General features: G+C 28.2%; 1 protein-coding gene and 1 non-coding gene across 2 annotated transcripts; one reads left to right on the top strand and one right to left on the bottom strand.

Moving 5' to 3' along the window:
• Window positions 1-5721: 5721 nt before the first annotated feature.
• TRNAT-AGU (transfer RNA threonine (anticodon AGU)) lies at window positions 5722-5795 on the top strand. The gene has a single exon. It is a non-coding gene; the product is annotated as a tRNA-Thr (tRNA).
• Window positions 5796-14344: 8549 nt separating this feature from the next.
• Window positions 14345-15066, bottom strand: LOC135961275 (dynein light chain Tctex-type 4). The gene is made up of 3 exons (XM_065512771.1): window positions 15038-15066; window positions 14606-14932; window positions 14345-14533 (listed from the first exon to the last, which is right to left on the bottom strand). The coding sequence occupies exons 1-3, from the start codon at window positions 15064-15066 to the stop codon at window positions 14368-14370; spliced, it is 522 nt and encodes a 173-aa protein (XP_065368843.1). The 3' UTR covers window positions 14345-14367.
• Between the last annotated feature and the right edge of the window lie 1610 nt (window positions 15067-16676).

The following is a 16676-nucleotide window of genomic DNA, read 5'->3' as shown; positions in this document are numbered from 1 at the left end:
CTCTTTAATAAAGTGTATAAACCCATAAAATATAAAATGTGTAAACCCAGTACATATGTAAATAAGTTAACTCATAAACAAAAATGAATGTTATAAAATATTCAAAATAATGAAAATAATTTGTTTATTATATATGATAAATACAAATAAAAATCCCCAAAAATAGTGTAAAATGAATACAAAATCCCCAAATTTTTGGAAAATCCCCAAATCCCTCCCCCCGAAAATCTGTCCCCAAAAAAATCATGAAATCCCCAATTTGGGGACAAATCCCCACATCTGGCTACACTGATCATCAGAGAGAACGAAAATGCTAAAGGTCACATTCAGCATTACATGTGGTAATCAAAATGGTATAGTTTAGAGGATTGTATTTTACTTGAATTTATTTTCTGAATATGCTGGTGAAATGTAGTGCAAATGATAACCATTGAACTATGACTTTATCAGTCACAGCGAACTAGTTTTTTGTACAAGTTGTAATATAGCTAGTGTAAGGTTTCCAATTGGCAATTTTCAAACTGCTGGGATTGGAGAAAAGGCTGTATATACCATATTAAAACACACTGGATTTATGGATATCTTTAATTCAAAAATCGTTAAAAAAAAAGTCATCGAGTAAATCACATGTTTGCAAAATTAAATTCAGAAAAATTTTTACCGAAATTTACCCATTGTCGGTCAACATAGATATGTATATAGTACACGTCACTGGCCTCTTAAATACCATTCATTTGATATTGTTCAAAACTTAACATCAGAAATTTGTATACCACATTATTTTCGCAGGACATTTAACAAACATAGAAAATATCATATTCTGAATAAAATAAGGTACACAGAGAAAACAGATTCGTTATGGCAACCGAATTTAACGCCAATCGAATTCGGTCGGCTGGAAGTACTATCACCTAATTCAGTTGGAATTACTGAATACATGCGGTACATGTAACAATATTCTAAGACAATGCGGTGACAAGGAAAGAATTATTTTCAAAACGATTTGTATTTTCGCCATTTATCTTTCTTTATATATATAATTCTTCTGTACGTGTGTTAGTAACTGAACTCCTCCTTAACGGCTGGGCCGATTTCGATGAAATTTTGTATGTGTGTTTGAGTGGGTCCCTGGATGGTTTAGATTCTCAATTGACCTATATAGGTACAATGGGCGTGGTACCTCCCATACGAAATAAAATTATTGCATATCTGGAGTACTATTATGGTGGGAGTCTTCAAACTTTGTGTGAGCTATGGCAGAACAACGTTTGTCGGGACAGCTAGTTTTATACAAATAAAAACATATAAATCGATGGCTTAATATAAAAAAGGCGTAACTCGTTTTTTTGTTACTTTACAGTAGGAAGAAAAAACTTAATAAAATCCATAAAATTTTAGATACAAAAAAAGTTTTGATGCCATTTTTAATAAGAAAAATTTAATTTTTTTTTATTTTAATGAAGTTATGTAATATAGGGCCTTTTTTCATTGATATTTTTGAAAAAAAAATTAAGTTACGCCTTTTTTAAACTGAGTTGAACATATTATTATAATAATTAAGGTTTAAACAATAAAAGGAAATAATTCATGAAATTAACTGTAAGAAAGTGGTATTTTTCGAGATTGCTATTTAATCCTTATAAAGTGAATCAGGGAGGATATATTTAATTTAAAAAATAGTCGTAGTGCAAATGCTGACCTTGTAAATGTGCTGGAACTTTTCGTACCTCCTTTATTAATTGCACAAATTGCGATGGCAAATTTATTTGCATATTTTTAATTTTTCTTTCTATAAGGGAAAGTTGAGTATGTCCACTAGGGTGTCCCTTATTTTTCGATATCGTTTCTTTTTACGCATACCCTCTGAAAACTTTCGTATTGACCTAAAATTAAAAAAAAAAAAAAAACAAATTTTATTTTTTTAATGGCAGTTTCGAAACTCCAATTTCAAATTTTTTAAAATTTTGTTAAACAAATTTCAGAATTTTTTTATCATCACATTGGGATTTATTGAGAACATAATAGGGAATAAAAATATGAAAAAAGTACGACAAAACCTCCTATAGTTTTTCCGTACCTGCGATTTAAATTTTGCGATTTTGGAGAAAAACAAATTTTTTGGCCGTATTTTAGCGAATGAGCCGAATTTTCATACTGTTATGAATTTTAAGTAAAGGCTATTCAGAATATTATAGCCCAGGTAATTCTAAATATAGACTGAAAGTTTTATTAAAATCGGAAAACATTAACTCTTAAATCGTGAAGGTCAAATGTCAATTTTTTTTCAATATTTGGAATTTCTTATGGGAAGATAGCGAAATGTTATATATTTTTGGACCGATTTTGATGAAACTGGGATATAATATTCTGAATAGCTTTTACTTAAAATTCATAACAGTATGAAAATTCGGCTCATTCGCTAAAATATGGCCAAAAAATTAGTTTTTCTCGAAAATCGCAAAATTTAAATCGCAGGCACGATTTAAATTTTATACTCATACTTTTTTTCATATTTTTATTACTTATTATGTTCTCAATAAATCCCAATGTAATGATCAAAAAATTCTGAAATTTGTTTAACAAATTCTTAAAAAATTTGAAATTGGAGTTTTGAAACTGCCGTTAAAAAAATTAAATTTGTTTTTTTATTACCTGGGAATAGGTTAACGGTATCCTACGAAGACAAAAACTCATATACAAGTAAATATGGATGTATTCTAAGTAAAAATAAGCTTTTATTTTAATATTTCTCAAAATATGTTAATTTTGTTCCTACATTTCTTGTTTTAGTGGCCTGAGACACGTTAATGGCCTGGCGATTTTTTAATAACTTTAACATTTTTTAACCAATTTTTGTCTTTTATATCTTATTAGAACGACAATTATGTACACATTTCGATTCTTTTAAATTAAATTGCAAAAGTAATTATTTAATGGCAAAATTTTTACAAAAACTGAACAAATTCATTTTTTCCCTTGTAAATGCACCTCAAAACTAAATTGCTAATACGGCACGGGTTGCCCTTCTTCGAACAAGCTAAATTTGTTTTGGTGGTATTTTAGGTCAATACGAAAGTTTTCAGAGGGTATGCTTCAAAAAAAGAAGATATCGAAAAATAAAAGACACCCTAATGTCCACTTATTAAAAAATTTTGTTCTATCGTTATTTGAGTTTCCATACTAAAAGCCAACAATGCATTAGAGAATATTACATTGCGGTTTTGGTAGTAACAACCATCTGAGTAAACAATTAAGTTTTTAATAATAAGACACGTCGCAAAAACGGAAGATACTAGACATCCATTTGTATCATCCCAAACATAATTGTCCAATTCGTGTGTTAAAATATTGTATATTGTGAAATTATGTAGTTGTGACTACATTTTATAATATGCAGCATTCGTCTTTAGTTGAGGAATTAATTTTTTCCTAGGTATAAATACTATTCCATATTCGATCCCTTTAATAATTGCGCAAAAAATGGATAGGACAATTTTATGTTTCGATTTTCTTTTTTTTGAATCACAGTCTGCGACATAAAGCTGTTAAATTTCTTGATAGGTGGAAAAATCCGATTAGAAGCGAAATTGATACTTGGAAAATATAAACGCACAGCTACAGCTGCGCTGAGAGATTTACCTTGTATTATTATCATGGTTATAACCAATCAAACAAAACAAAAAAAAAAACGAGTTAGGGCTTTTTCTTTCAAAAATTATTTGACTTGACTTAGGGCTTTTTTTGAAATCGTTATAAATCTGTTATTTGCAATTGTATCCCCCTGAAATTCTGAGGCAAGGTGCATCTGGCATTTGTCTACCGGAATAAACAAAAAACGCTATTTTTATAAAAATTGAGTTACGCCTTTTTTATATTAAGCCATCGAAATAGTACTTCTTAATTAAATAAAAATAAAAGGCGCGATACAGTAAAGCATTTGATGTCTGCGTTTATAGTAGTGTTGAAGATCCAATTATGATTTTTCCATTAAATTTAGGAAAGCAGTCATAATCATTAATAACGTACCTTTCCGTATCCTCGGTTATAATTAAAATTGATTATTTTTTCTTTTGTTTTGTTGATAAAATTTAATCGTTTTGTATTTTCATTTTGTTTTAATAATTTTTTTTTTAATGTCAAAAAAATCAAAAATATTTTTCCAACGGTTGACAAACCGAAATTTGGTACATACAGTGCTGGCCACCAATTTAAGACAAATACTTGAATTTTTTCATCAACTGAATTTTAAGTGCGATAGAGCCAAAATAAAAGGACCTCTAAGGGTATGAAATTTATTATTAATGTTTCTAGTTTCTGAAAAATGTTTGGAAAAATCGGTAAAACATATATGGACAAAGATATGTGGAAATACGTTGACCCACCTCAGCGAACATCCGCTGTTAATAACATGATATGACGGAAATAAAAATGGAACTAAAAATACGAAATTTGGTCCGAATATTTTATAATAATAAAATAATAATAATTTTATGTGTTCGTGGTGATTATGTATGAATTGACACAGTCGAATAAAACACACTTGTGTGTTAAAACATTCCTCATGCATACATATTTGTGGAAATATTTGAAAAAATAATTGACAACCACGTGGAATTTAGCAAACAATTTTTGTCTTAAATTCCTGGCCACCACTGTATGTATGTGTATCATAATCGAAATTTTCGATTGCAACCATCAATATGCTGAACATAATTCGATAGTGCTTTCCAAATTCAATAAATTAAGTTTAGTAAAGACACAAACCAGTGTTTTACGGTTGCTTCAACCATATTTTAAATACAATTATGGTTTTACAATTTCATTTATTCGATTTACACTATTAAATTTTAATAATCATAACTGATCTATTTTCTGTGTGTATGTAGTATTATTTACTTAAATCGAAAATTTACATTACAGTGTCCAAAAAACCGGTGTCCGTAATCTGTTTATATTAAATTTGTATTCAATATGAAAAGGGTCTATATAAATTTTTTTTTATATAAATTTTTTTAAAGTAAAATTTAATACTTATTGGTTTGCCATTCTATTTCAATTTGTAGTCGCTAACACGAACTATTTTAAGAATTATATACTAAATCTTCGTAAATTTTACATTTTTGAATTCTTAAGGCCCAATTATATAATTTTACGAAATATTGCCCAATTCTACAATTTTATATAAAATAAATCAATCCTTTTAAAAATGGTATCAAAGTTTTTCAAAAATATGTTTAAGTAAGCTTTACAAAAACCGGTTTGTCAAAATAGCGAAAAGTTAAAGAGAACAGAAACATGGCGAGTTTACAAAGATGACCGGTTTTCGGTTTTGGATACACTTATTTCATAGTTAAATCTACAGAAATTTTTATTTAAAGATTTAATATAAATAATTAAAATGCTTTTGTTAAAATCTTTAAATTGTGACTTATTACCAAATAAACAACAAACGAAAAGTCATATATTGCCAAGATTCGAAAAAAGCTTGTACAAGAAAACAGCAAGAAAATAATGTCAGTGTTTATTATTATTAGATGCAAAAAAAACATTTTTAATGTCATTATATTAAAAACATTTCGATGTTTAACATCATAAAAACTACATTTCCATTATATAATTAATAAAATAAAAATAGAGTGATAAATAAAATTTATCACAAGTTTTAAAAATTAGTGTACAAATTAATTTTTAGGCTTTATTTAAAAAACAAAATTTTATAGAGGCGCCGTGGCTTAGTTGGTTAAAGCGCCTGTCTAGTAAACAGGAGATCGTGAGATCGAATCTCGCCGGGGCCTTTCAGTGGATTTCTTTTTTATTTTGTGTTTAATAATATGTATGTTTTAATTAAGCATTTATCATATAGTTTTTAGCAATGATTAATAATAACACTGTGCTAGTTGAAAAAACTGTCAAGCGGGGCAACCAGTTAATTTGGGTACGCTGTATTTAATGGTTCTATATGACGGTTAACCGAAAAACCGGTTTTCTAAAAAGGCCAAGTTTCGGTTAACCGACAAACCGGTTTTTTAAAAAGTCGGTTTTTTATAAACACTAGGAAAACCTCGATTTTTTACCTATTTTTGACTTACATATATCTGGATTACTAATTCATTAATATAGACAACATGGATATCTATTGATAGATATTTCAAAGACCTTTGCAACGACGCACAGTGGCTCATTATCGTTTTTCATCGGCCAAAACTCTGTAACTTTTGAACCGATAGAGATATTTTAGAAATTGTTTTTTTGATGGACAGATAAATTTAAGGTTAAAGATTTTTTTATTTTTTGCATTAGGTTTACTTATAAAAAAGTTTTAAAAAGATAAAAACAAGTAAGGAAGTATGTTCGGCCAAGCTCGACCATATAATACAATACACTATAATTTATTTTCGTGAATGATTTTCGGAAGCGGGTCTTATATGGGAGTTATGAATAATTATGGACCGATCACCATGAAATTAGGTCGTGTAATTTATGTCTATGTGGAAGTTACTTGTGTTGAATTTTGTGTTTATACCAAAATTTTTAAGAGATTTATGCTCGTTAAAGTGATTTTTGGAAGCGGGCCTTATATGGGAGCTATGACTAATTATGGACCTATCATCATAAAATTAAGTGATATTAATTCAGTTTATATAAAATTTATTTGGAGCAAAATTTGTATAAAGTATAATTTCGGGAGAACATTTGTATGGGTGCTAGGTGAAATAATGGACCGATTTCAGTCAATTTTAATAGGCTTCGTCATCGGAAAAAATGTATGTACCCAATTTTATTGTAATATCTTCAAAAGTATGACTTGTACTTTGCGGCAGTCATATGAATAGGTAAAATAAAAATAGAAAAACAATTGGGAGTAATTTCATTCAAATGAAAAAAGTGTTCAACAAACAGGTCAACAAGTATATGGGCTAAAAGAGGATACTTTGGCCTTTCTCCTGGTAGTAAAATTTGTTTAACCCCTTTTGACCCTAAGCACTTTTATTCCACTAAAATTCATATTTGACAAAATTATAGTACCTGAGAAAAAATTTAATAACACAGCAGGTGTAAACGGTACAGTGACAAATCATACCAGTTGTTAAAGACTAGGAAAAGCAACATAACGAAAAAAAATCATCCAATTATCGATAATAGCTTGCCAGTAATGATAATTTACTTCTGATCAAATTTACAAAAATCAAATTTTTTATAAAATGACATAAAATGTTTGAGTTTAACAGCATGCCATAGTAAGTTGGACCTATAATGGGTCAAAATCGGAAAATATATTTTTTAACCTGAATTTTTTTTTCACCAAAAGTTTTTTTCGCTTAATATTAAAAAAAAAATTGTTTACAAAAAATTAAAAAAACAACATTGGAAAAAAAATTAATTTTGTTTACCTAAAAATATTTAAAATCTTTATTTTGAAGTATAATTTGGTGATGTTTTATTTTGTATTTGTTTACATATTTCTAATTTTATTTTAAATCATGTTTATTTCCCTAATATTTCTTATACTTTAAAATATGTACATATACATATATATGGTTAAGTTTTAAAATGTTCGATTTTAACCTTGACTTTATTTAGTTTTGCGCAAGTATTTTCGGTAATAGTTGTTCAAACTTTTTTCGAAAAATTAACTTTATTTGAAATATCTCAATTCGCATAGCCGTGAAGAAAAATAACACTCTGCTACAAAAGGTCACTTTTTGTCAGAACTTGAAAAGCCACCTAATGGAGTTTGTAGGCCTAGGTGAGGACATAATAATACCGTTTTCAAAGATTTTGAAACACCCTCAAAATTTTGAGTTATTTTGAAAAAACGGTTTTAGGGTAGGTCGTAGTACTTTAGTACCTCTAACTCACACACTAACTCCGATTTTAAAATTTTAAACAACTAAAGTTAGATCAAGAATTAAGCTTTCATAAAATGTATGTATAAAATCTATATTCCAAGAAATTGTGTAAGTTTTTATAAATAGTTTCGCTTTATTTTTTATTTTTTCGTAATTTTTCAAATTCAACAATAGTTATTTTAATTTTTTTCTATGAAAACCTATTTTTCTTTGCAAAGGTTTTTAAAGACAATTTTATATACATAGTTATTAAACTTTTTCGAAAAAAGTTCCACAAAATTTACCTTGTAAATTAAAAATTGTACAACATTTTTTTTTTAGTTTTTTTTTTTTATTCATATGGGCTCACTGTGGGAGAAATCAACAATTTAGTGGCGCAAAATAAAAAAAAAAAACTTTCGCATATTTGATTTATTGTTATGTATTTTCAATCTATAGTTGTTGCTGTACTTAAAAATATTTAACATTTATTAATAACTTCAGTATTTTGGTTTTGACAAATATTTAAATGAATTGGTTTCAAAGTTGTTGTTAAGCTGGATAGTACAAGGTTTTCTTTAAGTTATATTTTTACTTTTTTATGTAGATGGAATATGAGGCTTGGTAAATCAGAAAAATAAAAATATATTTTCCGCTATTTGTGATAACCAATGGCCATATTCTTATAGAATTTTTTTTTTTACTTTTTGAATTTTCGGAAGGTTGCCAGTTACTAATGCTGTGAGATGCAGTCCTAATTTTTATACCAATATCAAGGCTATATTAAAGACTACATATTGTGAATAATTTAGCTGCGAAAAAGTGCGAGGTGAATTTATATAATTTTTTTAAGAAATTATTATCGTTTGGACGATGTAAAATCTCGTACTAAATTGTTCCTTATTTTTTAAGATTGTATATAAGAAGTGCTATTGGTAATTACATTATATAAAAATGAAATTCTAACTACTTACAAGTTGCTAAAAACTAATGCCAATATACCAAATTTGACATAAAATTATGAGTCCTTTTAAATATGGTAGTGCTTTATTTAGATTAAAAATATAACATTTGCAAAGCGATTTATGTCAATATTAATATATTTGTTTTAACGCTGTGTTATATCCACATTGTCCAGAACTTCTTCTGTAAGCTATTAAAAAGTGGAACCGTTATCGAAAGATGTTATGCATCTTTTGTTGGATCCATTACTTCCTAGTGATTCATCAGACTCCAGTTTTTTGATAACAGCGGGTCCAAATATTTCCCGATTTTCTCCATTCCGATTTTGGTTGTTGCACAGTGTAATTGTTATTCGTTTTTAAAAATAAACTTATTAATAAAACTAAAAAAAGTTTAATTTCATATGAATATTTCGACCTATGCCGGCAATAGGGTAAATGTCCAAAATCTATAGATTTAAATAGTTACTTGCTATAAATAAAATTACTTATATAATTTAAATTTTTTGAAAGATATATTAAAATAATTTCTTACAATTGAAAATAGTGTAGAATTTCTTCCGAGGTAGTGTAGTTTAGCAGCCACTACCGCTCATTCTACTGAAGTAGCAGTACCCATTTTGCATTTCTTTATTAGCTTACCTCCTTGCCTGCAATATTTCCATATAAATGAAATTAATTTGGCCAAGCGTTTAGAAGATACGAATTTAGTTCCACTAAAATAGGGTTTTCTCCCACTGTGGGGCTGGGGGACAAAATACTAAAAAAGGTGTTAATGAAAAGTTGAATAACTTTTACAATTTTCATCCGATTTGAATAATTAAAACGATAGTTTGTTAAAAACTAAATTTCCTTAATACATTGGTATAAATTTTTATAAGCTTCCATATCAAAAAAAGCAATGCAAAGCGACTAAAATCAAAAAAGTTGATAAATTTTGTTTTTATTTTAGATATTCTTAACAAAAACAATACTTATGACTTACAAATGTATAAAAGAATGCACATAATTTTAAAGCGCATTCAGTTTACTTTCCAACCCCGTTTAAAAATTTAAAGTCGGACAGGAACTGACTGAGTTACAAATCGATAAGTTGACGAACATCACTGAAAACGGTTTTTTCAGAATAACTTCAGAATTTGAGGGTGTTTCTGAAATTTTTTGACACAATTTATAATGTACTCGGCAAGCCCTACAGCCCACGCTAGGTCGTTTTTCAAGTTTTTTTTCCATCGTAGCACCGTGTAATCAAAGTCATAATTTTGAAATAGGTATGATAATGCATAAATTTTGACAAATATGCAAAGATTTTTAATAATTTTACACATTCGAAAAGAACTAGCTTGTGAAAATGCTAATATTAAATTATTAACTCGATATAAACGGAAACAAAAAAAAAACATTAAAAGAATGTCCCATTGAGTTTAATTGTTACTCGTCCATTTTATTGTTACATGTTTATTGTTACAACATAGGGATATTGTAAAATAGTTAAAAAATTTCAGTAGGATTTTATTTAATAAAATTATAATTAAACAGTATTTTTTATGAACTGAAGAATATTTTAGCAAAATTCGATAACATTCAGAGATAGCATGTGCAATTTATTTGAAGGTTTGCGTTAAAGTTAGGTATATATAATAAGGTGGGCCAATTTGTAAGAACAAACATTTGTGAAAAGGTAAATTTTTTTACTTTTTCTGAAATTTAGGCTCCTCGAAAATGATTTTTTTGATATGTCGTAGTGGATTTTTTTTTACTCATAATATCAAAATATCGATATACGTACACTTTTAATATTTAGAAATTATGTTTTTTTTAACTCAATAATGATAAATTTGCTTTTGCTAAACAAAAAACAAATGTAATTCAGCTGTGTGTGTTTTCCGCAAAAAATAAGCTCTGTGAAAGAAAATAACTTCAAACCTTTCACTTCACACAAACTCCTACATCTTCAGTAATCTTCAAGCACTTAAGGCAATTTTACATTCGACGCTTGACAGAAAACTTTCAAGCAGATTTCTTTTCGCTGCCGTGGAAAATAAATGGTTTTGCTCCTCAGTCCAGTGTGGTGAGCCATTTTATTTTGTTCACCCTGTGTATTATTTAGGTTTAAGTCTAGACTAACGGAAGCCTGTTGTTCACCCTATGTATTATTTATGTTTATGTCTAGACTAACGGATGTCTGTTGTCTGTACTAATTTAAAGTTGGTAATATATAATTTGTATTAAGAAAACAATACAAGAGTTGCCATAACAACGACATTATCATCAGTTGATGTTTGAACCAAATATATTTATGATTATTACCAGGGCAACCAAAACTATGCTCTAAATTAGTAATTAAGAATAATAGGTCAACGCGAGTATATGAGCAACACAATTGATGTGGGGTCTATGACCAATTATGGACCGATCAAATGATGACATCTGTGTATATTAAACAAATTTGTTTGATTTTTATTCAATTTTTATTCAAAAATTAGGATATATTTCCTAAGAATATAGTAAATATTTCTGAACTTTATACGACTTCAACCAAGCATTATCTTTGGCACAAAAGAATCAGAGCATTTAACTTTACGAGCTGATTTTCTGATATAAGTTTTCGGTGCTCTTCGAAAGAGTTGTTCGACTTCTTTTGCCTTACCAATATATGTTATACCTGTTTTCCTTTCTCATCCAGGTTTTCTTTTAATGTTCAAGACTTCCTTATACTTTGTAATGGCTTTTGAAACAGTGGTATGATGAACCTTCATTCAAATTTTTTGAAAGTCAATATTGGATTTTTTTAAAAGTTTTTTAAGTTTTCACGTACTTTTTTTTCGGTGTCCATTTTGACCGAAATAACAATTAATTAATGACCGCAAAAATACATTTACTCTCAATCTAAAAAATATCCAAAAAAGTACGCGAACAACAATCTGTAAATTGTTGTATTTTATTATAAATCAATTTAAAACGTGTGTTTTGTGTTATTTTACTTCTTTGTAAATTGTGTTAATTTTCAACTTTTTTGTTTTATTTACATTTGCAACAATTTTTTACTGGACAAAAAATGTCCAGTTCTCTATCTACGAACTGTCACTTTTAACTCTCTCTTGCTCTGTCATTACAAGTTTTTAAAAGTAAACGATAATTTGTACAAAATATCAAGAACGCGAACAGAACTAATATCTGAAATATTTTTAAAAGCTAACGTTTATTCCACCTTATTCCAGCCAAAACAAGTTTTTTCTGACTCTTTATTCACTATTAAGAGCAGCAAGTGTGAAAAGTTGTTAAAGGTGTGCCCAAAATTATAGATTATATTAAAAAATTACTTATATTAATTTTTTGATATCGGAACACAAACCATATATGACAATTAGATAGGTAATTGAGAGCCAAAAACCTGAGTCTGTTGTCAAAAACCTAATTCATGAGAATGTATTGCCATGTATTTTGTTATTGTTATTTGTGAAAAGAGAGTAATTTTTACCATTGATATTTCCCTATTCTTCTGTTCTATGTTTCTATTCTATGACACAAACTTTGGGGACCCATGGCCACGCACAAAATTTAAAGTCGACAAAACTTCCTCTTTGTGCATGTCAAATTTCTTTCAAAATACTAACAGTTTATACGTTACAGATTTATCTGACTTTGGGTAAGAAAAATTGCTCTGGTGAACAAGGGCGGATATACAATAGGGTATAGCCTATAAGAGAGTGCGAGATTTTTTATGACTTGGTTTGACGGGAATAAGGTATGCTCTATAAATTAGTAAATTTTCAAGCAATTTGGACCTTTTTAGCACTAAAAGCTTATAAGCCATAATTTAGTTCGTTTGAAAATATTTTAAAACAAAAAAGATATAAAAGTTAAAAATTAAAAATACTGAGATAGTTCATTTTGGATCTCCTGTTCGCTGTGATAGAGTTGAAGTAGAGTTGTATTTTTTTGCTCCCGAGGTTCACTGGTATTTACTTTGAAATGAGTAAGGCAAAGTTATATGGAGTAAATATTTGTTTGTTATTTTAGCTTAAATCTAAAATTTAGATCGTAGTTCTATGTTTACATTTTATATTTAACGTTTTTTCTATATATCGACTTTTTTGACCTTTTTTAAAAAATCTATATATTTAAAAATACAAGGCCTAACTCATTCATTCACTCACTCACTCACTGACTCATCAGTCATGAGTGAGTGAATGAATAAGTCAGGCCTTGTATATATAAATTTTTTAAAAAAGGCCCAAAAAGTCAATCGTACGTATAATTTAGTAACTGTGTGTATGTCAGGTGATCCAACTCTTAAAATTGAAGTATTCCGATCAGTATGGAAGATTAGTCTTTCCCTATGTCTTTCCCTTTAATACCCATTTGATAGCTTAGTGGGATGCGAGTGGGATATCTTTTAAAATAAATATTTTGTAACTCAAGATATAAAATTTTTTACTTATTTTTACGAAATTGAACTTTTTTCCAAAAAGGGTAATTTTTTGATTTTTTTTTTTGCTCAAAAAAAGCTTAGATATTTTCCTTGAAGACCTATTTGGTCGCTTAGTGGGATACGAGTTGGATATCTATCTAAATACATTTTTTGTAACTCAAAACACCGATCTTGTTGAAAAATTGTGTCTGAATTACTATCCGATAGAACTAACCTTGGTGCAAATTTCATTCCGATCGGAAGACATTGATTTCAAAATTTGGTTCTCTCGAAATTCCTAATGGAAATGTCCAAAGGTTTCCAAAGGGTATGTGTTACAAAGTCAAAATCAGAAAATCAAAATCTTCTCTGTCTCTATGTTTTTTTGGTGATAATATAATAAATTCAAAGTTTTTTGCCGTTTATGAAACATGGCGGCAAAATATGTTGTGTGACATATCATACTAAAGGCTGTAAGACAAAAACCAATGCAAACATTTCAACAAGGCAACTCAATTGGTAGCTATATTATTCCATTTTAATTTAAAAAAATATATTCCAATTAGATCATTTCTTCATTGTTCTAGAGGCAGTCGAACACGAGTTTATTGCTAATATATTTGAAATAAAACCTGTACTAAACATAGTCTACAAATATGCTATTGAAAAATGTATATGAGAAAAATAAAGCTCCAATTTAATTATTTTTTCTACTTCAAAGGTGTACGAATTTCGTGGACCGTGGAAATGTTCATATCTGTTGATTTTTGAACCAAATATGAAATCAATGTTCGCTCCTAAAATAGCCTAGAGTTTATTGAAATATACATGTAATATAATATGTATCACCTTTGGTTTAATTGTTGTATTTTTTGCAAATTTTATTAATAATTTTAGTCAGAAAATTTGAACAAATTTATGACCAAAAACCGATTTTTTCGAAATCCGCCAATCATTACAATTTGGATTTATTAGAATCGAAAATAATTTTTAAAGTTTTAAAATTTCGTTGAAAAAAATTAATTGAAAATATAAAATTTTTTATTTCAAAATAAGTTCCACCCTAATTGCTTTTGCCACCTATGGTGTATGGTTTACAAATAATTCTTTATACTTATTGAAATATTTGAATATTTGTTTGTATTTTAGTTGAATATGAAATTTAATCCTTATATACTAAATAAACAGTAACAACAATAAAATATGTTGGACGCTCATAAACGACACTTGTAAAATTATCCATTTTCTCATCCATCAAATGGCGCATGCGCATCGTTATTCCTTGATTTTGTTTTTCAATGACAGACAAAATGCATACAATGCGATGACTGTAGAGAAAATTTAATTATATAAATAAATAAATATTAAAGTTATTATTTGCAAACTGGAATTTATGTTACCGCTTGTGATTAAATCTCCGCACACCGTCTCGTATATCAGACGCTAAATTCTCCGCCAATTGCAAAGAACGCCACGAATCATACGAACGGCTGAATCGATCCCAGGTCAAACGTTCTTCAATGGTCGCCTCTATGAGTTTGTGAACCTGTTCCATACTAAAGTTGGTGCGAAAGAAATTCCAATCGTTTTTGGGTTTCTCATTTTCAGTCTCAGTTTCGTTTTCATCTTCAAGTGTTGGTGTTTTCATTAGGGCCTTGCGTTTTCCCAACATGGATTCAGAAAGTAAAGCGTTCATGCGACTTGTGGTGCGCACGGAAGCTGTAATTCTAAAATAAATTACATGAAATATTTGATTATATTTAATTAATAAGTTTGTAAATTTATAACGCTAACACCCTCTAAATACGAGTAGTTTTTGTTTATAAACCAACCGAGATTTCATGTTACTCCATGAAGCCATTTTGTTTACAAAATTTTGTGAAAAATTATTAATAATTTATGTGTCTCACTGTCTGCGATTTGCATGTAACTAAATTTGCATACATTTACAACATTTGAAATAAGTCAGAAGTTTCTCAAATAAAACCATAAACATTTAACTTTATATTTTTTTATTGCATTCCACAAGCGCTACTTTTTTCACTCCCCTTTTTAACCACTTTGATTAGCTATAAACAAATAGGCGGTATTATAATTTATTCCAAATATATATTTATGCTATCATCTCTTATTTTAATTTACCTTTTAAGGGATCCTTTATTACAACTAAAAAAATATTTTTATAAACTTAAATAAATTAGGTTTTGGTCAAGCTTAATTAAACCTCAATAAACGATAAATAGCCAATGTATGGATATTTGGGTGTTTTTTAAATTTGATGCTCCCATGTAAGATTGTCATTCGAATAATCGACGAAAAATATAATTTTTATTCGAATGTATACAATTTTTCAGTTTCGAATCAGTAATTTTTATTCGATCAGTAATTGTAGATTAATCGAATAGTCAAAGAAATATATTTTCTAGTTAATATTAAAAAATACTTATACTTATGAACAAAACTGTATACATTAAAATAAGACCAGTAGCCTATAATTTCATTCCCACTTGGTTATATTGAAAATTCTATTAGCAATGACTTTTTAGATTTATTTTCCAATTGATTTTAGATTAACACTCTAATATCAGAACTTTATTAAACGTATTTTAAAAACAAAGTATCTGCTATAGTTATAATGATGTAATGACAAATAACATAGATATAGTTTAAAATCTATTTTTCGATCTTTCCCGACCATAAAATTTTCTGATAAAATTTCAAAAATTAATCACCATGAAATTAGGTTGCGTTATTTCTTTCTATGTGATAAAATTTCAAAAATTAATCACTTTGAAATTAGGTTGCGTTATTTCTTTCTATGTGAAATTTATTTATATTGAATTGTTTTTGGATACCAACATTTTTAGGTTATAGTCATTTTCGGTAGTGGACATTATATGGGAGCTATATGCAATTCTGTGGAATATTGTGGTATATTTTTCACGAAATAAATTTTCTTAAATAAGAGTGCTGTTATAAGAGCCAAACTAAAGATAAGCGATTATTGCAAATTGGCTTAATTACTTGACATGTCAATTTTTAAATATGTAATAACAGCTTAACTCAACATATGCCAAGCAACAATCAAAACACCTATTTTCAACAAACGCCTAATCAGACATTAGCATTTTCAATTTAGTATTTCTGAGTTGCATTAAGCGATGATATTTGTTTTTATTAAATATTTCTCTAATAAATAAAGCTTTTGTTATAATAGCTATGTTCAATAACTAAAAGTTGTTACTAGTTAGTAACAATTGTTACTGGAAAAGCAAGTAGAGAAAAAATCAAAAGCGTATAAATTTTAGAGAGTGTTCTCTCGTTGCAAACTATTACAAGTTATATTTTGAACTCGTAATAGTTAGCAGCTTATATTTTATATGTTTTGTGTTATTGTTTATTTATTTAAAATTTTATTTTTGTGGTGAAAAAATGTCAAAACAAAAGAATTTTCAATAAAATTAAAGAAAA

This window comes from Calliphora vicina, chromosome 5, assembly GCF_958450345.1.
Source record: "Calliphora vicina chromosome 5, idCalVici1.1, whole genome shotgun sequence".
Lineage (NCBI taxonomy): Eukaryota > Metazoa > Arthropoda > Insecta > Diptera > Calliphoridae > Calliphora > Calliphora vicina.
The sequence above is the reverse complement of the archived record's forward strand: the minus strand, read 5'-3'. Positions and strand labels throughout refer to the sequence as shown.

Excerpts from the sequence above, each read along its gene's own strand:
- LOC135961275 (XM_065512771.1), bottom strand. The coding sequence starts at position 15,066 with ATGGCTTCATGGAGTAACATGAAATCTCG. Across the intron at positions 14,933-15,037 it reads TGGAGTAACATGAAATCTCG|AATTACAGCTTCCGTGCGCA; the intron begins GTTGGTTTATAA and ends AATTTATTTTAG. Across the intron at positions 14,534-14,605 it reads CGGAGATTTAATCACAAGCG|TCATCGCATTGTATGCATTT; the intron begins GTAACATAAATT and ends TTTTCTCTACAG.